We start from the raw sequence: 27,345 nt of genomic DNA, 5'->3' as shown, positions 1-27,345 counted from the left end.
CCATTTACATAATTTCCTATAACCATTTACAGTTTCTCAAAATGTTTGCTAATCTCTTTTATTTCTTCATCTATACTATTCCTAGTAATTTTATACACGCCCAAGGCTTCAATTATCTTCATAATACCGATGACTCCCAAATGTATATCTAGCTCTCCTCTGAAGCTAGAATCATACAGACAACTACCTGATAGTTTCTCTTGGACATTTAAATGGTACCTTAAATCCAACACCTCCAAATCAGAGCATTACTCACTCCTCATTTCCAACCTCAAACTTGGCATTCTTCTAGCAATTCATATCTCAGACACCATTATCCATCCAGCTACTAAAACCAGAAAACTAAGAGTATATTTTATATCCTTATTTCTTTCACCCATTCCCAATTAAAATCTTTCCCCAAATCCTGTTGACCTTTACTACTTAAATATTTCTCTCATCTTTTGTTCCTTACACATATCACATTTACAATTGTACGTGTTTTTGTTATCTGATTGGTGCCCATTGCACTCTATCCCACATCACCCCCCATACTGACTGGAAGCTTTACAAAGACAGGCACTGGGTCTGATTTTACTCCCCATGTTTTCCCAATTCTCAGCAAGAAGTTTGACATATGGTAGGCATTTGGTAAATTTTGTTGAAAGAGCCAATCACCATATAAATCTAAAATTTGAGTCACTGTACATGGAGTAACATATAAAAATTGATAAGGGGGGCGCCTGGGTGGCTCAGTTGGTTAAGTGTCTGACTTCGGCTCAGGTCATGATCCCCCGCGTCGGGCTCTGTGCTGACAGCTCAGAGCCCGGTTCAAGCCCTGCGTCGGGCTCTGTGCTGACAGCTCAGAGCCCAGAGCCTGTTTCAGATTCTGTGTCTCCCTCTCTCTCTGACCCTCCCCCATTCAAGCTCTGTCTCTCTCTGTCTCAAAAATAAATAAACGTTAAAAAAATAATAAATAAATATTGATAAGGATATCTTCTGGAGTGATTTTTGGATTATATGCAAAGTATCCACCACAGACCATGTTTATATAACATGTAAAAACAATACTTTCAAGAGACTGCAGTTGTGCTCCCAAATTGCATATCTAGATGCCAATGACACCCTTGGGTGTATGTCTAGAAAAATGGCTGAATGAATGGGTAGCTTTCATTATTACAAATAGGGTTCAGCAGATGTTACAGGAAAACATATTTATTAAAGATTGACAAAATTAATCCAGTACCTAAGGACAAATTCATTCATATAAGTACACACGTACAAATACATAGACAAGAATCTCTATTGGCCTTAAAATGTACATTTTCTCAAACATTAGAAGTTAAACTTTTCTGCACAATAATTTGTGTAGGACATTAAGGTTGGATAGTTAAAACCAAGATGTGTAGACATTGAGTTGCCCAAGATCACATGTTTAAGTATTGTGACCCAAAGACATAATAAAGAAGTCGCATACCCTTTCCTCCACCCAAGTAGTCTTTGTGAAAGTATTGTGATTGTGCTATCATGCATTTAATTTTTATTTTCTGGTTTATTTTTATGCTTTTTCATTTATCATTGTATATGATACTGTTTATACATATATGCATATATCTTCTACATATATGTACACTTACGTGTGTGCATACACATGTATATGTTCTAGAACCAAATGAAACATCCATTGCTTAATTAAGGTCCTACTCATGATTTGGCTGAAAAAAAATAAAATTTATTAATTTTTGCACATGAAACATAATTTCAGTATATTTAGAAATTTAACATATTGATCATTTTAACAAATTTAGATAATCTGTAGTGTTCATTGGCTTGGGAAGGTTTTTAACAAGAATTAACAACAACAAGAAAAAAAAGAGCTCTGGATTAGGCATTATTTAACCAGAAATTACAGATAAGCAGGGAACCAATTGCCATTAATTAGAGAATGGCTACACATGTCTGTACAAAAACAATATAAACTAATGGCAGGTAACGTTCATCTTTTGCTGTGTTCCAAGATCACCACAAGGGTGAACACCGTGGCCCTTGATCTCATTTAACAGTCCCAAATACCCCATGGGTACAATATGAGATATGGTTTTATTATCCCAGGTGAAGAACCTGTGGATTAGGGAGTTAAGTTACTTGACTGAGTTTACCAAGTTACCCAGCTTTTAAGTACTGAGACAGGGACTGAAATTAGTCCTAACTGACCAAATAGCTCACTAGATATGGTTTTCCACATCTTTCTGGCTTCCCAACACTTCATTGTGTGTGTAAAAATATATACATGAAATGTTCACATATATACATATAAATATAAGTATGAGTAAGTAATGCACCTATGACTGTATTATACTGAAGATGCATAGTCATAATGTATACACACATATTTTTTCTGTGTGAGTGTATGTGTATACATATACATATCTATGTGTATATGTATGTTTGCACACAGTCACACACACATGCTTGCATGTATATTATACCATGAGTACGACCAGGTACCTATGCCCATACATTCCAAAGACATTTATAATGCAAAGTAGGAAACAAAAAAATAAGATTATTTATTGAAAATGTCATCAACCGCAGGGAATGGAAGTGAAAGAAATACATCAATCCTCCTGCCTACCTTAAAGGCAAGCAGAAAGCAGAACTGCTCTTTTTAAATCAATGAAATTAACAAAAGCAATTGAATGTGGCAGAGAGGAGATGTCAGGTAGGAATCAGCACATGTGGGACCTGAAGACTGTGAATAACTTAGAGAAAGACATCAATGCCTCTGCTGTTAGTGATTACCTCACTCTCCGTGTGGCTGTAAAACATGGCAGCACTTGTCCCGGTGCCAGAAAATGTCAGGACATTAAAGGTTCAGCCCTAGTTATGTGAGACAGGACAGAGAGTATTTGCCCTAAATACTAAGCCTTTTAATTTTCAAAGTTCTGAAATATTTAAGCTAGAAATACTTCCAACACTGGAAGATGTTTAAATGGCTACTTTATAAAGAATAAAGGAAGAGCATGTGCCTATTTTTTAATTCATAAGAAAAGTATTAAATCACTAGCATTTCAAAGAGCCCACTTTCAATTACCCATGAAGAGATTGCCTACAGAAAATATTAAATTCCAGGCTGGCGTCTCCAACCTACCCAGACCACTGCCTTGCTTCCACCTTTACCTGTGTCCTCGGGGAATAAGAACGAACTTCAATATCAGCAGAAGTAAAACATAATGGCCACATTTACCGAATAATTTCCACTGATATTTTTATTCCAAGGCAGGAGGAAGAGAGTTGTAGCACAAATGGCATACGGATTTTGTCTGCTTCGACTTTCAATGGCAATCTTCGACAAGATCCAGCTGAAGACTCCCCCGTAAGGTCCTCCCTTTCATCCTTTCATCTCTCTCCTGCCCTCAGGGTATGCAGCCATTTATACCGCCCCTCCCGCCCCCCACCAGTTTTTCCAGCTTTTTTTCATTAGTTAAGGCATCCTGTTTCTGTCTTCCTTACATTAGCATAGGATGAGTACTCGATGAGTACTTGATAAATGAACGAATGAGTGAATGGCATAAGTTCCTGTAGGCAGCAAATGACAGCACTTTGCAGAAACATCTTCAGTCCCTCATCCCCAAACATAGCTAATAATAGAGGGTAAGGGGATAAGAAAAAAGGAAGGAAAAAACTTATAAAGAATGCCTACATTTTGCCAAAGTTCAGGTTTTTCAAAATAAAGATCTGTTAACATCCATTTGAGACATTTTAAAACAGATGAAATACCTCTTAGTATCATGATTTTGTAATCGAGGTAACTGATGTTCATTTGGCTTGACAACACATTTCTGAGATGTCATCATCTCTAGGCAAAGAATTTATGTCTTGAGGTTTAACTATTTTCCCAAGGTTACCCATTTAGAAAATGGCAGATTATAGTAAGTTGTGAGAGGCCATGGGGACACTGGCCAAAAATTAGTGTGCCTAAATTAATCTGGGAGATTTGAGAAGTAGAGATATATGGGGAGTAATAAGGGAGAAAATTATCCAAAGAAACATCTTAAAAGGATGTTTTGATTTTTGTGTTTGTTTCTGTTTTTGTTTTTTATTTTTTCATTTAAATGAAGGTGGTAATGAATAGATGCAGGAAAGTAAAGGGCATAGCAGCATAACTGGAGCTTCGTCAATGAGGATAGGTAAACAGATTAGTTCAGATTCTAGCACTGAAACCTCAGAAGCAAAGAAAGTAGATGTAATGCATTGGTAGTAGTAACTCTAGGTGTAACAGATAACCCCTGAAATCTCAGTGGTTTAAGACAAGAAAATTTTAATTCTTGCTATATCATAATCCATAGTGGGTTGGTGAGGACTCTCCTCCATAAAGTCCTTCAAAAATGATGGTTCTGTCTTCCTCTGAGGCCCTGGAATCCCCTCAAATGATGGGCAGAGAGTAAGAAGAGAATGAGGTTCACCAGTGGGCCATACCTAGCAGTGAGGTACTTCACTTTTCCTATCTGTCATGGTCCAGAACTCAGTGGCATGGCCACACCTACCCGTAAGGAAGCCTGAGAAATAGAGCCAATCTCAGGCCCAGGAAGAAAATTAGAATATGCATGTAATTGAACCACTGCCACAATGGAAATCCAGACTTTCAGACACCTGACCACATCTGTTTTTCAGTACATTTTTACTGAATATTATTCTTCAAAATTTATACTTGTATGGTTTAAGCTTTTCATTTAGAAATCCCCCATAGATATTTTTATATGTGTTAATGAATCTAAGTTAAAGCAAACATGTAGACAATATCTGGGAGGTTCAGCAATTTGTTCAAGGATATCCCAAAAGGCCAGCAGCACTCAGACTCAGGAGTTAGCATCAGGCAGAGACCAAGTAGGCAGGCACTTCACAGCACAGAACTTGAGGGTAAGAATGCAGGCTGGGAGGTTTCAATGAAACGTGAGTCCTTGGAAGACCTGAGAGTTCAAAGCAGCCCCCAACCATAGAAAGGTCAGGAGGCTGCCCAGGTGGGAGACACGTGGTAGGAGAGAGTCTACAATAATGACTCAGCTCTGAGAACTTAGAACAAGCCAAGATAGCCCCAGTGAGAGCCCTGGGGATAAGACTGACTTGGTTACTATTCTGAGTCACTTGCAGGAGATTTGCAAGATGCCATGCTGGAGACTGGAGAATTGCTGCTAAACCTACAAGAATGCGGAAAGCAGAAAAATGGAGACAATAGAGAATGGTTGGCAAAGAGATAGCTCTAGCTCCAGATTCTGAGGGAAAGGGGGACAATTTCCAAAAGTCGATCATTAGCATTTTTAGATAAATGTGCTGGGCAAAAAGCCTTCTAAATCCAAACACAAATGGTTTGGCATTGGCAGTATCTACTGCTTTGCATTAGCTGTGACCTCTGCCTTTTTGCTGGAGTAGATTATGAGAAATTCCACATTTTTGGAGGCAGGCAATGTTGTATGACACACCCATGGATCACACAACATGTTACCGCAGTTACCACCAACTGGCTCTGTCCCTTCCTCCTTCAAGGATGGATACTCCTTGGCCATCTAAGACAACTGAATTTAGCCCTATAGTTTTCTCTGTATGTTTTGTGTGTTCCCCTGTATTTTTCTTGCAATTATTCAAATCTGGTGCCTCTATAAGCTTATGGATACAAAAATCTGGGAATACTTTGGCAGGTATGGCCTTTACCTTCCATGACGGGCCTCTTGTGTGTCAAAAGATGATTCATATTCTGTTCTTGTTAAGAGAACGAGAAAGCGGTCTCTTAGAGCCTGGGTGCATGGAGCAGAATATAGATAATGTTAACATATAAATGGATAAATTATTTTTTTCTTTCAAGTATTGAAATGCAATTATATTTATAGAGAAACCTGGCTTAGATGCCTAATCAGACACAGGTGTTTGCTAAAGCCTACTTGAATTCTAATTGTTGAAATACACCTTGAACATATTAACTAACAAGTTAATTCAATTCTGTTGGATATGAAATTACTAGCACCTACTCTGAGTAATAGATTGAAAGAATTTAGGGAACACAAAGGAACAAATTCTTCCTATTAAAGAGGAGTTGTTTATTTTTCCCCATCAAATAAACCAGTGACTTATGATGCACTAAATAGGATATATAATTAATAGACTCAGGTGTCACCTTATTATAGAGTTGACTTTTTCAAAGCTGATTTTAAAAATAAACTGTTGATCTGTCATACCAAATGAGCTTAGACTTTTGAAAAATGTGTTGCTCTGTATCTATAGGTGTAAAATGTGTTGTGTATAAACTTCTCTAAATGCTGCAACAAGTCTCTCATACTACACTTTTAAATGTTACTTAATTTCATCATTATTATGGACAATATACAGGAAATGCAAGTTTCTCTTTTTCTTCTTTCCCCAATATCAAAAATCTCAGAAGCTAAATTATTGTTGAACTTTTTTCCTTTCTTCTGGATTTCATCCTCCTGCCTCTTCAGGGATCTTGCTCCATCAATCATACTTCCTGTTTCCCAGGACTTCTATCTGTCCATTTTCCCATGTTCTGATCACTTCTATCTTAAAGGAAAACCACACTTTCTAATGATGCATCCTCCATTACCTACATTGTGTCTCCTCTTTTTCATAATGGAGTTTCCTGAAAGCGTATTTTTTCAGTTGCAGTTTTTCCCCCTTATTTTTCATACAGAGCTCTGCCAACTATAAACTGGAATCACGTGACTCTCACTAGTGACATCCTCATAATGGAGCCTAAAGACCACTTTCAATCTGTCTTTGATTCTTGAAGCTTTGATACTGCTCTGTTTCCAGGTCCTATGAGTTCTTTTCTTTGTCCTCCTGGCTCAATAACTGTATTTTCATACCCTTTATTGACCTTCCTGGATGGGGTGATGTTTTTCATTCTTCCCTTGACATTTGGAACCTTGGTGCCTTTCCTGGTATTTGGCTTTACCTCCTCTTTAATGTTGGAGATCTTTCCTTCATGCAGGGTTCACTGACTTCGTCCCCCATCTGTGGACCCTGAAATTCTTCCCAAAGCTGGTTATTTCAAAGTAGCACTGAAATAGTCTGGATCAATTCACTTCATTTTGCTGCAGTATCTGACACTGTTTACTATACCCCCTTGAAGCCATCTTTGACCTTAGCTTTGCTGATACACATCTCTCCTGGTTCTCTTGAACTCTCTAGTGGTTCATTCTCTGCCTTTTCCATGTGCAGCTTCACGTCTGTCTCCAGAATTTAGACTTTTCTTTTTAGCCCTCTTGCCTTCTGTCATTATACATTCTGCATGTTCACCTTGTATGGATAATCCCAGCACTATGTCCCTAGCTCTAGAGGCTGGACCTTCCTCTTGAGCTCTGGCTCTTTGTTTTTAATTGTTTGCTCTTCCACAGAGACATAAAATACAGCAGGTTGAAGTTCTCCACAAGCATTCCCCTTTTGTGTATGTTTGTATGTCCACCTATTGTAATATGTTAATTGAGTGGGATGGCCTCAGACTGAATTCAACAAACTCGTGATCATCTTTAATTTCCTTCTCTATTTCTTTATCTCTATGTCTTCTCTCTCTCTCTCTCTCTCTCTCTCTCTCTCTCTGTTCTCCTTTTGCTGTCTCTGGGACTCTGGGTTAACTCATATCTCATATGTGTCTCTTAAGATCAATTCAAGCATCATATCATTTTGAAAGCATTCTTCTCACCACCTTGACTGACTAAGGTGCTTGTCCTCTACACTTCTTATTGCCTTCATGCATGGAAATACGGCAAATTGTCAAATATCTTGAAGCTGGGGAAATGTGTCTTTATCATGTCTGTATTCTCAATTATAAGAATATAAGCAGGTAAAAGCTAGACCAGAGGCACTGACTTGGGATTCATCTACACAAAATGGATATGGATATGGATGAAATTGCCTAAGCAGAATATATAAGGACTGATGAATTGAAAATATCAGGATTGTGCATGAGCATGAAAATATGTTTAGTTTTCAAAATAAATGATTGAATTTTGTACATAGTACCTATGAGCCCAGGATTTAAGATGCTTGATGCTAACAAATTAATAAACAGCCAAAACCAAATAAAACAGAAGCATGAAAATAAATGCTCAACAAGTAACATAAGTCAAAAAGAATAAGTACAACCCAAGGGCTTTCTGAGATTTCTGCTCTGTTTTCACTCTAACAAAATAAGAAACAATATTTGGGGGAAATATTTAGATACAAGAAGAGGAGAGTTAGATAAGATATTGGAGAGGGGGAATAATGACAGGAATATGATGTTGATTATGAAAATTGGAATAGGATAATCAGATAAAGAATAACTGTGCTGAGGTAAAGGTGCCCAAGGCACGTGGGACCAGGATTAAGACAAGAGTAATCAAATTTCCAAATAATACAGGAAATACGATATTGCTTGTGGCATGTTTCCCTTTCATTTTTATGTGTAGACCATGAATGTTATGAAGTTGTATTAGTTTTTCATTGCTGCTCTAACAAATAACCACAAGCTTAGTGGCTTATAACAACACAAATTTATAATTTTACATTGCTAGAGGTCAGAAGTCCTTAGATGGAGATATTCACAGGACAGAGTGGCACTACTGACACTAGGATAGAATCTCCTTTCTTGCCTTTTCCAGCTTCTAGAAGCCTCATACAATCTTTGACTCATGTGTGTCAGCATAGTAACAATACAAGATAATTACACCATCTCAATATCTTACATGTGCAAAGTCCTATTACCCATGCAACATAGTTAGGGGGGCTGAGGATAATGTGTTTGTCTTTGGGGAGGACATTATTCTGGCCAACTCAGATAGTCAAAAGGCAATAAAAGGTAGCTAAATGCCTGAATTTCATTCATTCATTAACATTTGAGAGTCTATTTTTCATTAAAATAATCCCTTACATTAAGAGCTTCATGTTTTTTTAAGGCATTTTCACATTCATAATCATACCTGAGCCTTCATAACTCTGTGAAAGATAGGGGAGCTATTATATTCATTTTATAGATAAGTGTATACATGTGTTCATAAGAGTTTAGTGGGTTGCCCCAAGACACACAGCTAGTGAATACCACTTGCTTTTTTTTCTAACTATAAACCTAGTGTTCTTTCCATTACTCTGTAAGTTTTCCTTGTGAATAAAAAAAAAATAAATACGGAAAAATTCCTGGATTCACCAGACATTTTATATTTGACACACAAAAAATAAATAAATAAAAGGTAATTTAGATGTTGATCCATCATTCCCTTTTTCCTAAGTATATTCCTCATTTTGAATGAAACTGCATAAGTCGAACGCATTTCTGCTCCTTCCAAATTTTGGATTTAGGACTGAAGCACAGAGTGACCTAGGAGGCACAGGAAATAGCCACTGGTGTAGACTTGGTACTCTGCTTGTCTCTCTCCTATAGGTCTAAAAATGCACAAAAAGGGGTAGCAAACACAAATGCCCATGAAATCAAGCAGGACTTCTATATATGATCAGGATGGATTTCAGAATGGAAGCTCAGTCATAAGTAGTAACTGACACTCACCTTCCATGACAAGGGAAGAAAGGGAGGCTGTAGCAGACTGGAGTGTGCCTCATTTATCAGAAGGGGCAACTTCTTCTCAGTATAAGACTACTATTGTTTTGGAGAATGTGGACACAGTATTGACAGATAGTCCTCTTTAAAAAAACAGATAAGCCAGAAATTTGAATTTTTATATTAAATCTCCCAAATATTGGGGTTAGCATTTTAAATTGTTTTAAAACACTGAATGACCAGAGAAAACATGTATGAAAACCAGAGAAGGTCCATGGTGGGTTTCTAGCTTGACTTCTAGCCTGAGGATATTGATAGTACTAGACTTAGCTGCTCAAAAAGTGGAAATGAAAGAATGAGAAGGTGCTTAGTGCTCGTCAGGAGACACAGAAAATGGAATATTGTACAGATTGCCTTTTGCACTTTTGAAAAACTGGTATCTGCTCCTTCATATCTCCTTTTCTAAATTTTATTGATGGAAACGCCAATGGTAGTATTCATAATGATTTCAAAGCAAAACAAATACAAGAAAAAGGATGTAGGTGCAGCAATAAGGCAATATTTTTTCTTGATAGTTTTCTAAAAAAGCACTCATAAAAAATGGCAGAATTACCAAAAAAGGTTTTGGTGTTAACGATGTGCTGAACAATTCTGAAACTTCAAATCCTTCACTAGAGTAGCTGTGTATTCTAATGTTCCAACCCAAACATCCGCATCATTTTTAAGAGATAAGAGCAACATAAAAGAGAAATCAAATGAATTCTATACACTAAGCTAAGAGGACATTTAGAATTGAGTGAGGATCCTCCCTGCCAGAACTGCTGGGCAGTCCGGGCGGATCAGAGCAGGGAGGCACCCAGCAGCTCAGGTGCCAAGGAAAACGTGGATGACCTTGGCAACAGCCGTTTGCTGCTATGCAGCAAAAGCAAGCTAGAAGCCTCATAAGAATTTACTTGGTAGATAAGCGACAATGGCTTCAGGTGGCAAGAGCTGGCAACTTGTGGGAAGAGGACCATTTCCTGGTTTGTAAATTTTGAAGCTGTAGACAGAAATGAGCGAGGTGTGCAGTACTTCCAGCTGTGGAAGCTAACTTTGAGTGTGTTGGTCTTGGTGAGCAAGATGTTCAAGGTGCCATACTTCAGTAACAGTGGGGTTGGGAGAAGTCTCCACAACCCAGACTTTTGAGTAGTAGATGTTGTATAAATCAAGAAATGCCTCACACAAGATTTAGAATTGTATAATGGTGCCCATCCCCCTCATTTTGATATAATTAAAATAACTTTCTTTAAAAAGTCAATGCAATTTCATAATCAAGAGATAATATTTGCTATTTCCAGGTGTAGAGTTATATAACTTTCATCTCAGGATTCATCATCCCCCCTAAATGATTTCTTTTTAGTTTCATATACTAAGGTTTGCTCTTTCTGCTATAAAGTTCTATGAGTTTTTATAGAGAACAAACCGATGGTTGCCAGAGGGGAGATGGGTGGGAGGATGGGTTAAATAGGTGATGAGGATAGAAGTGCACTTGTTGTGATGAGCACCAGGTGTTGTATGGAAGTGTCGAATCACTCTATTGTACACCTGAAACTAATATTATATTTCATGTTAACTAACTGGAATTTAATAAAAACTTTAAAAAAGTTTTATGAGTTTAAAAGCATTTTGCCACACATCCACCATTGTACTGTTAAAAAAATAGTTTTACCAACCTAAAAAGTTCCCTGTACTTCACCTATTCTGCACCCCTCACCTTGAACCTCCAGCAACCCCTTACCTATCTGCTTAATATCTCTATCATTTGTTTTTTCTCAAATATCATACAAATGGAATAACACACTATGTAACCTTGGCAGACTGACTTCTTTCACTTGGCACTATGTACTTAAGATTCATCCATGTCTTTGTTTATCTTGATAGCTCAAATATTTTTACTTTTCCTCACTGAATAATATTCCATTATATGGATTACTACAGTCTGCTTATTCACTTACCTATTGAAGGCCCTCTTGGTTGCTTTCAATTTTCGTGATTATAAATAAAGTTACTACCAACATTTGTATGTGGGCATACACATTTTGTGTGAGCATGACTTTTCAAATCAGTTGGGTAGATTCCTAGGAGCCTGTTGATGGTGTGGTTTACCATACCACCTAACAAAGCATAGCAATGTTTACCCTTGTAAGAAACTTGCCAAACTGTCTTCCAAAGTGGTTGAATCATTCCATGTTCCCACCAGGAATGAATGAGAACCACGTTCTTACCAGCTATTTTTGGATTTTAGCCATTGTAATATACGGGCTTTCACAAAGCCTACAGTAAAGTGTTCTTCATTGCTATGGACTAGTGTCTTTGCAGTATCTCCCATTATTCTCATTTCTAAGAAGGTAGTTTTTAAGTGTGCCATTGTTCACTGGATTTGAGGGCGGTAGATAACTAGTTGATGAGAACATGCAGCACACATATATCTTGGTTTTGAGGCAGATGCACTCTCTGGTTGGGAATTAGTTTATCTTCCCGACCATAGTGAGGGTTGAGTAAAACTAAAGAAGGGAAACCTGTGGGAGAAACTGATGAGCTGTATACTAAAAGCATTTCTTTTTCCTCTGGGTGCCCAGTTGGACTGCCATTCCCAGACTCTCTTGCAATTGGTGTGGCAATGTCATTGAGTTTTGGCCAATGTCAATGGAAATGACACATGATACACCTGAATAGTCTTTCTTGTCTCATATTCCATCTTTCATCTGTATGTTGATTCCCAGAATCATACATAGCTTTTGAAAATTCTGTGTTAAAGATGAAAGACACTGAATGACTTTCTGGAGCAAATCCCTTTGTTTCTCTGCTTCCCTATACCAACAGGACAAGAATGAGTGAGAAGTAAATTTCTGTTATAGTAAGCCATTGATATATTGGAATTTATCTGTTGCAGTATAGCTACCCTAACAAATACCTTACTGAAGACTTCCCATAGTAAAAAAAAGAAAGAAATTGAAATGGTTCCTGAAATTCACTTGCAATGAGGTAACATATCTGCTTTAGTAGGAAAAGTATGAGCAAAAACTGTAGGACTAGGTCAGTCTTTTAAAGAATGGATGGAAGTTGAGGCAAGTCAACCACCTCAATTTTGTGATAATTTTATGATAATGCTGCTTTGTTGGGGATTTAATTAATAATAATGATAATTATCTATATAACTAATAAATATTGAGCCATTATTTTCCAGATACTAAACTAAACACTTAGAGTCTATTATCCCATGTAAATTTCAAAGTCCCTCTAAAAACTAGATATTACTATTATCTCTATTTTACACAAATGAGGAAACTAAGGCACAGAGATATAAGTAACTTGCCTAGGTCACACATCTCATAAGAGTAGACCTGGAATTTCAACTCACTGTTAAAAAATAGTTGTTGTGTCCCTAAAATCCCCATTCTTAATTACTTCATTCTATTTCTTAGAAAGTAAAACACTTCAGACTTCCCTGCCATTACCCATTTGACATAAATTAAAACATGTGTGGAATGGTTGAGGTTTTGTGGTTGAGTTTTCCAAAAGGATCCAAACCATCCTTTTGTTAAACACACCTTCCATTGATCACCCAAACTAGTACATGTCTCGTAGTACTACTATTACTTAATGTCCAGAAAACCCCATAAAATCTCTTACTTGTGTTTATGTCTTTATATACTAGCCACTCCTTTCCAGTGAATATAGACATACAGATTAATGACTTTGTGGCTACTTTTCATTAGTTTCTCATTAAAAGTCAAACAAAAAAAGATACATGCACATATTTTGGTCTTTCTTTTCTTCTTTTAGCTGATCTAAAACTGTGCTTCATGCAATTATCCTATTACTCTTGAGAAAATCATGATGTGCTTCCCCCAGAAGTTAAAGCCCAACCAAGAGGATCTATGGTCTAGTGCCAATACCAGCTGTTGGAAATTATCTTCCAGCTCAGATTCGATCTGTTGCTTTTAGATTACAGGGTCTCCTGTTTAATTCTCAGAAATAACATTTTTTTTCAAAGACTAAAAAGACACTAATTCGTTACATTACAGTACTTGATTTAATGTTCTGTTAAGGGATTTCCAAGTTGTTACAACTGCTTGAAACTTTATGTAACATCTAATAGGTTGTCCTGTTACAATATCTTGGTATACTTGACCAGAGGATGTAACCCTGTGGTGCTGTTAGAGAGGATTAAGATTGCATGTGGTTTAGCACTGGATTTATTCAAGGAGATTTACACTACAGACTTAAAAATCACAGGTCAGTGGCTTTATGAGACTTGCCCACCCAGAAGGCAGTGGGGGAGATAGTTAAATACAAGCAAAATAAAATATGTTGTCATCTTTCTTATATATATTAACATTAATTCTAATTTAACATTTCTAGAGTACCTAAAGGCTGATAGAGATGTTACAAATGTATCATGTTGGGAATCTGACTTATCTTACCCTGTACAGCCATGTTTTGCAATGTCCTTGTTATAAATATTTATAATTAATGTCTCAATTAGAAAGTCCTTGATAATAATGAGAATTGCTTCTCTAAGAATGAAGTCCTCAAGTCAAGTACTGTATACGTCTAACTGGTGAGTATAATGAAGGGAAAAATGAATATAGGGCATACACATAAAATCTCAAAGTACTGAAGGATACAAAAATAGAAGCCACTATTATTATAAGTTTTTTAAATTAAATGGATTTTTTATTCATAGACACTCACATAAACTGTTAGCAATTCACATTTTGGGGGTGAGACAAATTGTCTATAGAAGAATAGAGCTATAAGTATTTTAGAAAGGACTGCGACATAAAAATCTAGACTATAAGATTTCTAATATTCTAGTTTATGTAAGCTAATTTTAAGAAAATTTTGAAACGTGAAACCGGAGTTCTACTTATGATTAAATTAATGCTAATAAGGAAATTAGGGTTTTCAATCATTAAAATTTACTTCCACTTTCTCTCTCTAATCACATGTAGAAGTCCTTTCTGCTAGAAGCTAAAGGCAAATGGGTAGGACTGAGTCCACATAGAAAGGAACTTACATTCTGTGGCGTTAAGCTCATAAACACATGCTCTCAACCCCTTGATTCATATTAAAGCTTCAAAAATTCTTGACATAGCAAGGGCAAAAAGTATTTTCTTGGGTATTTTTATATAAGGCTTTTGACACTGAAATGGGGAAGTCTATTATATTTTTTCCTGTGAATGTAAAAGTGTTCCATTGTGCTCACTGGTCTCAGTGTAATCAACATGCAATAAAACAGAAGTAGCAATGGCTTGCATGCTTCACTTACCAACTAAACAACACAGCCCACCTGCCCCAGAATCGCCGGGTAAGCCAGTATACTAGCAGATTGCAAAGAAAATATTGAAATATGCTTGTGACTTAGTGTTGTAGGCAGACATTCAGAGGAGTGGATTTAAAGTATCAATCCTGTTATGAGATATTATCCCACTGTTAAACACACACCAAAGGTTACTGAATATAAAGTATGCATGCAGCCAACTTCCGTAGTCATGAAACATCGAGAGAGAGAGAAAAAAAAGGATAGCTAAAGGAAAAACACTTTCTGTTTATCTTGCACTATAGGTACAAAGACTAAGGCAGGCTTTCAGAACAAAGAATCATTTTTTAAGAAAGAAAAAAAAGCTTTACAAACTTAATTTCTCGAAAGTAATTATCAAGCTGCATGGTAGCATAAAGTCCTATTGATCCAAATTTCTCTTTCTGTATGAACTTCACAGACTTGCATGACTTGGCATCAGTAAAAGCTAATGATGATTCATGCTATTAGCTTCAGCAGCCACAGTCCCTAGGAACTGGGCTTTGACCTTTTATTAACACTTTTCTCCCAGCCAGATAGGAACCTTCTCCAGACACACTTCCTAATCACCTTAAAACACCTGGAGAATTTTAGTTAAAAGCCTGACTGGGTGAGGGGTCTGGATGCTAAGGGAAAATGGAAATTCAGTGTAAGGAGAGGACACATTCTATTGTGTAATCTGACCAGAAGCCCTGGGAACCCTGGAAAATAAAATTACATGTTAAACTTAAAAATAGTCACAGTTACGAGAAGGATGTTAAACGTTACCAGTGGGTTTCAGCTGTTAGCAGCAACCCCCACCCGCTTCTCCCCCCAAAATCCCCATGCAACATTTACACATTCTTTTTTCTTTTTTTAACGTTTATTTTTGAGACAGAGAGAGACAGAGCATGAACGGGGGAGGGTCAGAGACAGAGGGAGACACAGAATCTGAAACAGGCTCCAGGCTCTGAGCTGTCAGCACAGAGCCCGAGGCGGGGCTCGAACTCACAGACTGTGAGATCATGACCTGAGCTGAAGTCGGGCGCTTAACCGACTGAGCCACCCAGGCACCCCCATTTTTTTTTCTTGAGCAAATATTTATTCAGCTCCTAGCACTATGCTAGGCATCTAAACAGCATTTTGTTGTGGTAATGTAGAAGTAATTAATTTTTTAAAATTAATTTTTTTAGTGTCCTCTGCTTTAAGTGGATTCTGAAAGAAGCATTGATTAATGAAACCATGGAGAACTGCCATACAAATGACTTGAAAACTCTACTCCTCTCCTTATTTTTCCCAGCTCCTACTGCTCCTACCACACAGCCCCCACGTACTTACACACACACACGTTTCCTTTCCATTTTTCTACTGCACAATGGACCAATATAATATACAGCTGCTCTTTAGTGATTAACAGGGAAAAAAGAAACTCTTTATTAAAAGAGGTTGGATTCTCTTATTCAAGCAAATAGCCTACTTCAAAATCATAAAAATTGAAAAAGATGGAATCTATAGGGTATTTAAATAAATATCTTTTCTTCAATTTTGATAATGGCTTGATTTCTACAACATACATACTCATTAAAGGATTGCATATCTGCAGATGATTTTGTTTTAGTAATAATAATAATAATAATTTAAGACTTTGTCCACTGCAGTTCTTTATGTAGCCTTCTGCATAAATCGACTCTACTTCTATTTCAAAATACTGAACTTAAAGTAGCATAACTTTTTCCTAAAATATAAAAATACACCCACTGGACTACTCTTTCTGTGTGGAACCAATGGTTTTCATCCTAATGCCCCTATCATAACTGTCCTTTCAAAAGAAACCAGGATCTCAATTAATCCATGATTTCTTGTCAATACTTAAGTTGATATAATTCAACTTTCAGTCTTTTAACAAACTTATCTTTCCTTGGATTCTACAATACAAATTACTTTTTATTGTCTTCCTAGATTTCAGATTAAATTTTGCCACCATCCCTCCCCCCTCCCCACCCCCCAAAATCCTTACTTTCTCTTAATTATTAATGGTCTCCTAGGCTTGTTGATCTGTCTACATTTTATCCTTGAATATCTTTTACATTCTCTCAGTTTCAGTGACACCCTCTATATCGACATCTCCCAAATCTCAGGAGAAAGTTATCATATGGTTGGAAAAGTATTGGGTTAGGAATCTGAACATTTGTTTGGTTTGGAGTCTTTGTTCCCTATAAAATTTTGATGAATGACCTTATTCTATTTATGTGTGTGTGTGTGTGTGTGTGTGTGTGTGTGTGTGTGAGAGAGAGAGAGAGAGAGAGAGAGAAAACTGGTCCTAGTATAAAGTATATTTATATTTTTAAAAACTGTACTAGTTGTGATGAACTAAATAGAATCCAATCCATTCTGGGGTTTTTGAATCTTGATTTTGTTTTAGTCTTTTAACACAAAATATTTAAATAGTCATCTTTTAACATAAGTATGGGCAATATCCATTGCTATAGATGGTTTAGAATTTTAAATATGAAAAGGGACTTTATGTGGTTTAAAAGTTCTCTAATTGATTATATTATTTGGGGAAATAGCTTTATCCCAGGCTCAGTTGACATCCAATATTAAATGATGGGTCGTCCTTCATTTAAATTAAGGTGCCAGCCTTTAAACTTGCACATTTCAACCATATTGGAAGTGGCATAGTGAAGGAACCATGGGAAAAACATTCCTCTTGGACAACATCAACAAATAAATGAATGTACCTGATAGTCAATTTATCACAAAAGTGGTAAAATAACCTTTTTGGAACTTAATATGTTTCTCTGTAGAAATAGGTATCACATATCCATGATGAATAGACCATCATGAGAATTAAAGTAAGCTCCATTGGAGAGAGGGTAATTACATCATTAAAGTTCAGTGCTCTACCTTTTGGGAAGGGCTTTTCTGAAGCAAGCCACATTGTGGCTTGAAGTTTCAATTATAAATCAATCCTCACATCTGGGAAAGGCAGCTATACATTTGATTTTGTTGTTAATCTCTATTCTACAGATATGGAATTCTGTGAAAGTTTCAGTGACCGACCTGCAATCACCTAGTCATAACCAGATCTGAAACTAGGCCGATTTCTTTCCTTTTCATCCAGTTTTCTGCCTGCTAGATTTAGCGTTTGTCAGAACTACTCCAATGAAGTATTCAGTTTCTATTTTTTGATATAGATTTTTGCATGAATTAATATGAAATTATTTTATGTATATAAAGAATAAGTAAGTGGTTATTGATTTACGGAGTGCCCAAATTTCTTCCTCCACTAACAAGATGAGTGAGTTCTCTCACTGCATGAGGAGAAAAACAGACATATATAAGTAGGCAAAAAAAAAAAAAAAAAGTAAATATAATTTATTTATTTCAACATAATTAGATAATAAAATGGTCATATAATTAAATAACATTAGACTTTCTATCCAACACATCTCCTGAAATTCATAGGAATGCATAAACCAGCATCAGCAGGGATTCTTTTAGCTACTTTAAATTTTTTTCTTAATTTTTCTTCTGTATAGATTTGAAATATTTCATGTTTTCCACTGTTAGTAGGTTGTTAAGTGTGCAGGTTTGTTTTGCTGAGAGCTGCTTATTCATCGCACTATATTCATAGCAATGAATATTGCTATTATTCATAGCATTATGAGATAGTACCTTTATGTCTGTATGCATGTTACTGATTTTAACTTTTTTGCTTCTGTAATATAGTCATTTGATGATCTTAATCACTAAAGAATATGGAATGCAGGGCCTGTATATTTTTAGGATTAACACTGCACAATACCAGATAACATGAAAAAATAATATACTTGAAAAATAGTATATGTGTCAGGGTACAGAGAAGTGGCTACAAAAGTTATGTAAATATTTGTATATGCACATCTCAGGGTTTCTAAGTAGCACACAATGTTCCAAAGTTTGGTAACATCTTAATATTTAACATTCTTTGGTCAAGACTAGTCTTTTGATTGAACATAATTCTATTTTTAAAAAAAAAATTTTTTTTAACGTTTATTTATTTTTGAGACAGAGAGAGACAGAGCATGAACAGGGGAGGGCCAGAGAGAGAGAGACAGAATCGGAAGCAGGCTCCAGGCTCTGAGCCATCAACCCAGAGCCCGACGCGGGGCTCGAACTCACGGACCGCGAGATCGTGACCTGAGCTGAAGTCGGACGCCTAACCAACTGAGCCACCCAGGCGCCCCTGATTGAACATAATTCTAAACTTACATTCTATCAGAGATATTTCTTAACTGCCATTACAATTTTCTAATTTTAATATTTAAGTTTTAATATTTCTGCATTTTGCAAATACCAACTCTCTTTTCCACATGAAGTTTGAACAAAACATTTATTTTATTTTTTTCTTTTTCTACCAGACTTCAACTCCATTGTGTTATTGACTACCTCGTGTGGTTGATGGGGGTGTTGAGTTTTAGTTACACAATAATAATAACAAAAATAAATGATAACAAATAATTATTTAAAAAAACTAAACAATAACAACTAAAAACATTCTCTAGATTAAAAATTCACTGTGATGTAGTACATATTTCTTGGTTTAGCCTAAAAAATAAACATCAATACCTGTTTTAGCACAGTTGTTTCCTTAAGAAGAAATGGTCTAGCTCCCAGATTAGACTGGCTTAATGACTGAAGGTGGAGCAGCGGGGGGGGGGGGGGGGGGGAGGCGCACAAGAAAACTGGGAAAAATAGTTCTGATATGCATACATTTTCAGTATACTAAAAGATGGCAATACATACCTCTGCAATCAAATTTTCCTTCTCATAAAAATTTAGGCAGGGTTTATTTTGGGAATCACAGGATGCATGGAGTTATCTTAAAAGGAAGGTAAATGAAGAAAGGAGTGATTATTGCAAAAAAAAATCACTTAAAATATAATTAGAAACAACAGCAGCGTAGCTAATACATACTGATTCCAACTATTTGTCAGACAGTCATGTAGCTGATTCATGCACTTGGTTTTTGACCTTCATGACAACCTTGTAAGAGAGGAGTAAGAAAAGTTCACTTGAGGAAAGACCCACACCTATTCAAGTCTTCATGTAGAACTTCCTTTTTTGTTTTGTTTTGGTTTTTTTACTGCAACATGGACCATTCCGATGTATTTGCACAGAAGGGACTTAAACACTCCACAAAGAAAGACCACTACAGTTTTTGTGAAAGAGTGGTGAGAAAAAAGATTTTGCCACCTCCGTTTTCTTTTTCTTGCCTTGCTAAACCTAAATGACATCATTTATCTGGTGTTTGTGTCACTCACACACATACATATTGTATCATTCGTGTGTGATTCTCCAAAGAAAAAGAAAAAAAAAGGCAAACCAGCTAGGTTGCCTTTTTAAACTCTTTTTTGCATTGCTTCTCGAGGTGTTTTGTTGAATGGTGGGAAGGTGGGAGAGTTTATTTGGAGGGAAGATCGGGAAGGTCCACTCTACCTACAACTTTGAGAACATTTCTCCCTGCGCCTCTTGCATAGCTCAGGCACACTTCTGGGCTGATTACTATTCGGAGCGGTTCGGAGGCTCACGAGTACCACTCTTCTGCTACCAAAGCTGCCAAAGGGAGAAGGACGGGGGCGCTGTCTGGTGACTGTTCGCGTGATTCCTTCAAGGCGGCGACCACCTCCAGGGATCCGTTCTCCCGCAACGCGGGTCGTACTTGGGTCCCACGACCGCTACACGGGGCTGCCAAGACGCTGTACGTCCGGGCCGAGGCTCTGGGGACAGAGTCACCCCGGGGCGCCCTTTGCGGCCAAATCACGGGCTCCCGGCAGTCCGAAAACGCCCCAGGCCCACCTGGGCGGGCCCAGCCGTCTCGCAGCACCTAGGGCTCCCAAGCCAGGAGTCCCCCACCCCGCGCCGCTCGCGCGCCTCCCCCATCCCAAACCCCAGCAGCGACGCCGCCGCTCCCGGAAACAAGCCTGCTGAGCAAAGGCGGAGGAAAACCTTGGGCCTTCCGCTCTGATTGGTCTCCCCCCGCCGCGCGGGGCGAGGCAGCGATTGGCTGCCGGGCGTTGTCAGTCGCCGAGGCCAGAGCCTTCGCCGGGGAAGCGCAGCCGGGCTCGGGTGCTCCGGCTGCCGCCGCGGCTGCTCGAGCTGGTGCAGCTGGGCGAGCTCGTGCGGGCGCCGCCGCCGCCGCCGCCGCCGCCGCCGCCGCCTCCGCTGCTGCCCACCCCGCCGCGCCGCCGGCGCTGCCGGTCCTGCAGGCGGCCGCCGGGGAGGGGCGGCCGAGAGAACAGAGCACGAGGAGGCGGAGGCGGCGGAGAAGTGATGCTGGCACCGGGGATCCGGGCAGCGGCAGCGGAGCAGCAGCATCTCCGGGACCTCGGCTGCAGCGTCCCTGTGGCCCGCGGGCCAGCCAAGCGGCGGGAGACCTCGCGCCCCTCGGGTAAGATCCGGCCCGGCGGCGCCCGCGCGCCCCCGGGACCGCCGGTGTTGTCTTTGGGGCTTGCGAGGCTCGTGGTGCCCGGGGCATCCTGGCAAGGGTGTTTGGGACCCGGACAGCGAGTCCGGACGCACGGCTAGGCTGAAGCCCGCGCCGGTGCCACTCCTGTTCGTGCGTTCTCCCCTCGGCGCGGACACACTTTGATAGCGCGGGGATGGCATTGTGTGTGTCCATGCGTGTGTGGGCGCGCGCCTTGGGGCACTTGGCAGGGAGCGCGGTGGGTGTCCCCTGACGTGAACCCGCGTCCTTCAGGGAATGAGGCTGGGATGGAGTGAATAGGTTTGCCTCCCTGCTCAGCGGGAGGGAGAGCACGCGGAACGCACGGGGAAGTCCACGATGGCTCGCAAAGAGCCGGGCAAATTGAACTTTACTGCCTTAATGAAAAGAGGGAGCTGTGTTCCGGCGCGCCAGGGGACAGGCGCATTCACCGAGGCTCCCCAAAGTCCCACTTTGCGCCGGGGACTTCAAAAGGGACCGGAGGGGAGGGGAAAGTAACCCTGAGTCCGCCTCGCTCAAGAAAAGGACCAAAGAAAAGGAGGGATGCAACTAGGCTTGGGGAGTGGCGGCTTTTTGTCTGGCGCTCCTTGTGGGAAGCTCGCTACACTTTTCGGGAGCGCAGATTTGGGGGTGGAGAGAGTCCTGCTTTGAGGGGCGGTCAGAGGCTGCTTCTGGCCGGCGCCGGCTTGGGGCACGGGTGTCCGCGACCCCGCTGCGCCGCCGGAGCGGGGCGGGGCGGGGCTCGAATGCGCGTCCAGGTGGAGCCATTGCCTCCCGGGGCTGCCTTGGCCCGGCTACCTTCCGGGGTCGGGACCCGGCGGCCTGCAGCACCCGGGGCAGCTGCGGACTGCGGGCGGCTCGGTTCTCCGAGAAAGTTCGGCCGGCTGCTATTTGGGCAACCCGACCTGGAGCACGTTGACCACGAAGTGTAACTAGGTTTACGTACCCAGCTTCCTCCAGTGCCGACGCTGCTTTTGTTTTATATTAAATTATTTTTATTTATTTTTTGTAAAGCCATTGGGAGTTGGACCCTCGCTGCGAACCTTTCTGTAAAAGGCGGATTTTATGCGCTGCTGTAAATGTTTGGTGCTGCTGGGCTGTCCGAATCTCCGTAGCTCGGTGTAGTGGTTTCTCCATCCCTCTTCAGGACGCACAAACTTAGTCTTGGCGATTGTTTTGTATGTGGCCTGTGTCTCGGTAGGAGTCTCTGCTAGGGAAAGTTCCTGAAATATCTCGGCACTAAGGAACTGTCCCCATGCTGACGCAGATGGAGAGAGGCTGTGGTCCTTTACAGAGGCGATGGGGTTGCAGCGGGAGATGGAAGTGGAGAGGGCAGCTCCCAGCTTGCCAGCTAGAATCTTTGGAAACACATAAATTGGCTCAATACAGGGAGCCGGATCTTGAACTGAGAACAGCACTTTCCCTGTTATGTAGCTCCTTAATCTCTTTCACTGGCAGAATCTGTCGCCCCCAAACACAACACAACAACACAACAAAAATAAAACCCCAACCCAAACAGCAGAAACCACTTTGGTCGGGCTCATTTCTGATTTGGTAAAGCAGAGAAAACTAAAGTAAGATACCTAATTAGAAATACTGTACACAAATCAGGAGGGAGCTGTCCAAAATGTCAGCACTCTTCACGTTTTTAATTGTAAAGATTCCATTTTCATCCAATTTCGTAATGTAAATTATTGTGTAGAGGGTGAATGACTTACTGGTGAACTAACCGTGATGTTAGTTTTGTGTCCGAAGATGGTTCCACATTTTTCATCACTTAATTCCTGAACTGCAAATGGAATTTTTAATACCTGTAGTTGAACACACTTATACATTACATTTGGGTTAGTAGAAAATTCGTAGTAAATATTTTCTCCTTAGTAGTCATCACATGTGGTTTAAAAGACGAGTTTTCTGATATAATTCAAGAGTGTATAGCTTGTGGTTGTTGTGTTTCAACACAAATCTACCTGCTGCCAGGTGATTATTTCAAAGTTGCAATATTTTAGTTGTTGTAACTCTCAGGACTTTATTAAGATTCTTAAGCACATTAAGGAGTTGATTTTAGCTTTGTGTTTCATTTATGCAATGCTATGAGGTGGTAGAACTGTTTTCCCCTGTGGGTTGATATGGGGGAGAGAGGATTAAAATGCATTATGAATTATTAATAATTTTAAAATAAGATAAATCAAAGCCAAGTTACCAGTAATAAAAGTAGAACTTTTAAGGAAAATTTTAACTACTTAGCTGAGAAGGTGGTTTTTCACATTGCTGTCAAGTAACATCTTGTAAATTCACTGCATTATGTATTGGGGTAAGCCACAAGTCTTTAAACAGAAACAGAGCTTTTGTACTCATTTTTAAGGAGTGCATGTGTGTTTTTAACCAGGGGCACTTTTATTTGGGGACATTCCCCCCCCCCCAAATAATTAAATACATTTTTTAAACCATGAGGGGAAAATGTAATCCAATGCCGAGAAATATATCAAAGAACATAAATATTAGGATGAAACAGTAGGGTCTGTGTTTGACTGAAAGCAGAAATGATGTGAGATGCTTGTGTGGTGGGGGAGAGGCTTACAGGAGGTAATAGTGCTGGCCACTTAGTTTATACAAGCGATTCAGGTTCTGCCACTTCTGCAAATTCACTTCAGTTTTGACTTGTTTTGCTGCAGGGCAGCCCATGAGCTCAGACTGCCATCTTTTTCACATGGATTTTAGTAACTTAGGTAAATGTCAACTTGTCAAGACTCTAGGCCAGTAAATTCACTTTTTGACCTATGCCAGATTTTAATTTCAACACTGCATAACTTTTCTAAAAAGATCCCATTTACTATAAATAGCAATGCAAAAACACCATGATCTTATTAAATAAACATATTTGATTTGTCCAAAAGAGTCATGATTAGAGTTTCTACATTATTAGGTAAGATAGTGAGGTTTATTTAATTTTATTAATAATAATTTGTTTTCATTTCAGTAATGAAATTACTGTTTTCTATTGAAAACTAACATATTTTGGGGAATTAAATACCTCAGCCAATTAGTTTATCAGAAATTCACTGCATTATCTCTCTCTCTCTCTCTCTCTCTCTCTCTCTCACACACACACACACACACACATACACGTATACTGGAACCACTCTCAGGAGGAATGTAACCACCTTGCATTAGAAACAAATTAGCCAACTGAACCTGAATGATGAAAAAGGTACTTTATAAGACAAAAGTTCATCCTAATTATGAAACTGGTTTATTCACTTAAAACTTAACAAATTGTACTGTGTTCCTACTAGGTGCAAGACACTGTTCTAGTTGCTTTGACTATATTAGAAAATAAATCAGACAAAGACCCTTGCCTTCATGAAGCTTGTATTTTACTGGAGTGAAATAGATCATAAACAAAAAATATAATAAGTAAAAAAGCTTGAGGAATATTTCTCTGTCCTACTGATCTATTTTTTTCTAAATCTCCACCCCATGGTCCAGTCTCTTCACATCTTATTTTCTTTCCAATTAATACACACCTACCCCCACACCTACACAAATATACTCGAATTAATCTAAGAACTGGAAAGTAATAGTGGTGATAATCTAATACATGTTACTCCTGAGTTGATAGATCCGAACAATAACAGCACTATATGAGGAAGGTTAAAGGTAAGAGAGGGGTTCAAAGATGGTTAAGCAATGAAATGACAGAATTATCTGTCCTTTAAAAATTCTTTAAAATCAAATTATATTTTTCAGAGGAACTAAAATGGGAAACATTCTTTAACAAATTTATTTCAAATTAACAACATCTTAAAAGACATTTGTTAACATAACCTCATTTAAAGGAGATGAGTGAATTAGAAGTAGTAAGGAAAGATCCCAAAGCATAATTTTAATGAGAAAACTTCTTCCAAATTGAGAGTGACATATTCATGTACCTCTGTGAAAGTTGATAAAAAATCCTAGCATCTGAGGTCAAAGTTTCCCTAATGTATTTGCATCAGAAAAAAGACTCATAATCTGATTCTCCAATAAGAAATGGCAAAATACTTCAAAAATTTCAAAATAAGTTTGTCTTTAATTCAAAATCAATGTGGTCGTCCAATCAGTCCAATTATAGATGAAACTTTGTGATATTTTCCCAAGTTCTATTATGCATAAAACAGTGTGCAGCTATAATTCCAGTTTCACTTTTTGTGCTTTCCATGTAGTTATTTTCTTTAGAGCCTTGAGGTTACATCTCCAAAGACTTGCTATTTTTGTTTTGACCCTCATATATAGAAAGTCAAGAATCTAGCTTGACTTTCAAAAATTGGTTCATGAACAATTTTTTCATATTGGAGAAAGGCTGAAATTGTATGCCCAAGAAACCATACTATATAATGAACTAATGCCAACTTAGTCACAAGTTCTATTATGACAAGATATTAGTGCTGACACAGTACTAACAGTCATTTCTGAGTGGATTTTCATCATTTAAGAAAAATCTTCAAGATTGCTGTTAACAGTCTAATTTTAGGAGATGGGAAAAAGTCTCCTGATAATACTATCTCAATATTTTATTTATCTAGATTTAAGAACGTATATATTACCAGCCCACACCTTTACCTTTTTTGCCTGGTTTTGCTCTGTTGTGGCCCAAATGCAAAACTCATTCTAAAAAGGCAAGGAGGGGCACCTGGGTGGCTCAGTCAGTTGAGCAGCCGACTTCGGCTCGGGTCACGATCTCGCAGTCCCTGAGTTCGAGCCCCGCGTCGGGCTCTGGGCTGATGGCTCAGAGCCTGGAGCCTGCTTCCGATTCTGTGTCTCCCTCTCTCTCTGCCCCTCCCCCGTTCATGCTCTGTCTCTCTCTGTCTCAAAAATAAATAAAAAACGTTAAAAAAAATTAAAAAAAAAAAAAAGGCAAGGAAACCAACCAGCAGTTATTATACCTTGCACACAAGCCAGTTCTGGGTGATTATAAAAATGTTGGGTGAGAGCTAAGCAAGAATCAGATATTTAGACCTGGGAAGAATCCAGGTCATCAGTCCAACCTCCACTAGGTATAAGGAAGAACTGTACTCCCGGAAGTTGATAATTGCCTAAAGTCAGTTGAAAGTAGAGCCAGATCTAGAAACACCCCTTGTCAACTACTAGGTGTGTAAGTTCATTCACTCCATGTCAGTTGCCCATTAAACAGCTCTGTATTTTGTAAAATAGTAATGTTAAGAATGACTGTACCTACCAATTTGTACATCTAAATGTTTTAATATCTGACATAATACTGCATTATATTAATATTATGTTGGGATCAAGAAAATGATAAATTGGATTGCATTTAGAGATGTCATCTAAGATTTATAGGGCTAGAGGTAAGTTTGCATGTAAAATATTTGTACTTTATTCAGCTGTTGTGTCTATGGAATTCCTTTTAAATATTTATGTCTCTAGCATAGGATTTTTTTTTTATTTCCAAAGGTCTGTGGGCCTCAAAGGGATCAATACGTGAGCTTTAGGGACTCTAAGAAATGCCAAAATTGTTTGCAAGCTTTTTGCATTCTCGAATGTTCCATAGTAAGGAAAAAATGTTAAGAAAAGCTTAAGAGCTACCGCTCTAAGTTAGCGTAAAACAAAACAAAACAAAAAAAATACAAACAAAAAAGCAGGCGGAAAGGGGAACTTGTACGGATAGGGAGAGGACTTTAAAGAATTAGTACTTTCCTCACTCAAGAAGAAAAAAAAACCCTCCTGCCAGACTCCATCAGAAAACAGCTTCCACAGTGGTGTGAAGAGACACTTGGTTTTGAGTTAGTTATTGCACTTAGCATTTTGTTTGGTCTTTGAGTATGAAGTTTTTTCATGACATACATAGATTACATCAGGGCTGAATCAGTTCTTTACAGGACAATAAAATGTGTGGGTGATTTTCCCCAGGGTCCTTAGCACTTAGCAGTCAAAAACAATGGCCAGAAATAGTTTGGTTGTAAACAATTAGTTATAATGTAAATGCTATTAGACAAGAAAAATTACACTAAATGTACC

General features: G+C 38.8%; 1 protein-coding gene across 1 annotated transcript in view; it reads left to right on the top strand.

Moving 5' to 3' along the window:
- Nucleotides 1-19,978: 19,978 nt before the first annotated feature.
- LOC132670997 (uncharacterized) overlaps nt 19,979-27,345 on the top strand; it is a 515,422-nt gene continuing 508,055 nt past the window's right edge. The window contains exons 1-3 of the mRNA XM_060621410.3: nt 19,979-20,059; nt 20,366-20,602; nt 20,717-21,276. Coding sequence (XP_060477393.3) covers nt 19,979-20,059; nt 20,366-20,602; nt 20,717-21,276 — 878 coding nt within the window. The remainder of the gene's footprint in view (nt 20,060-20,365; nt 20,603-20,716; nt 21,277-27,345) is intronic.

This window comes from Panthera onca, chromosome C1 (genome assembly GCF_046562875.1).
Source record: "Panthera onca isolate mPanOnc1 chromosome C1, mPanOnc1 haplotype 2, whole genome shotgun sequence".
Classification (NCBI taxonomy): domain Eukaryota; kingdom Metazoa; phylum Chordata; class Mammalia; order Carnivora; family Felidae; genus Panthera; species Panthera onca.
The sequence above is the reverse complement of the archived record's forward strand: the minus strand, read 5'-3'. Positions and strand labels throughout refer to the sequence as shown.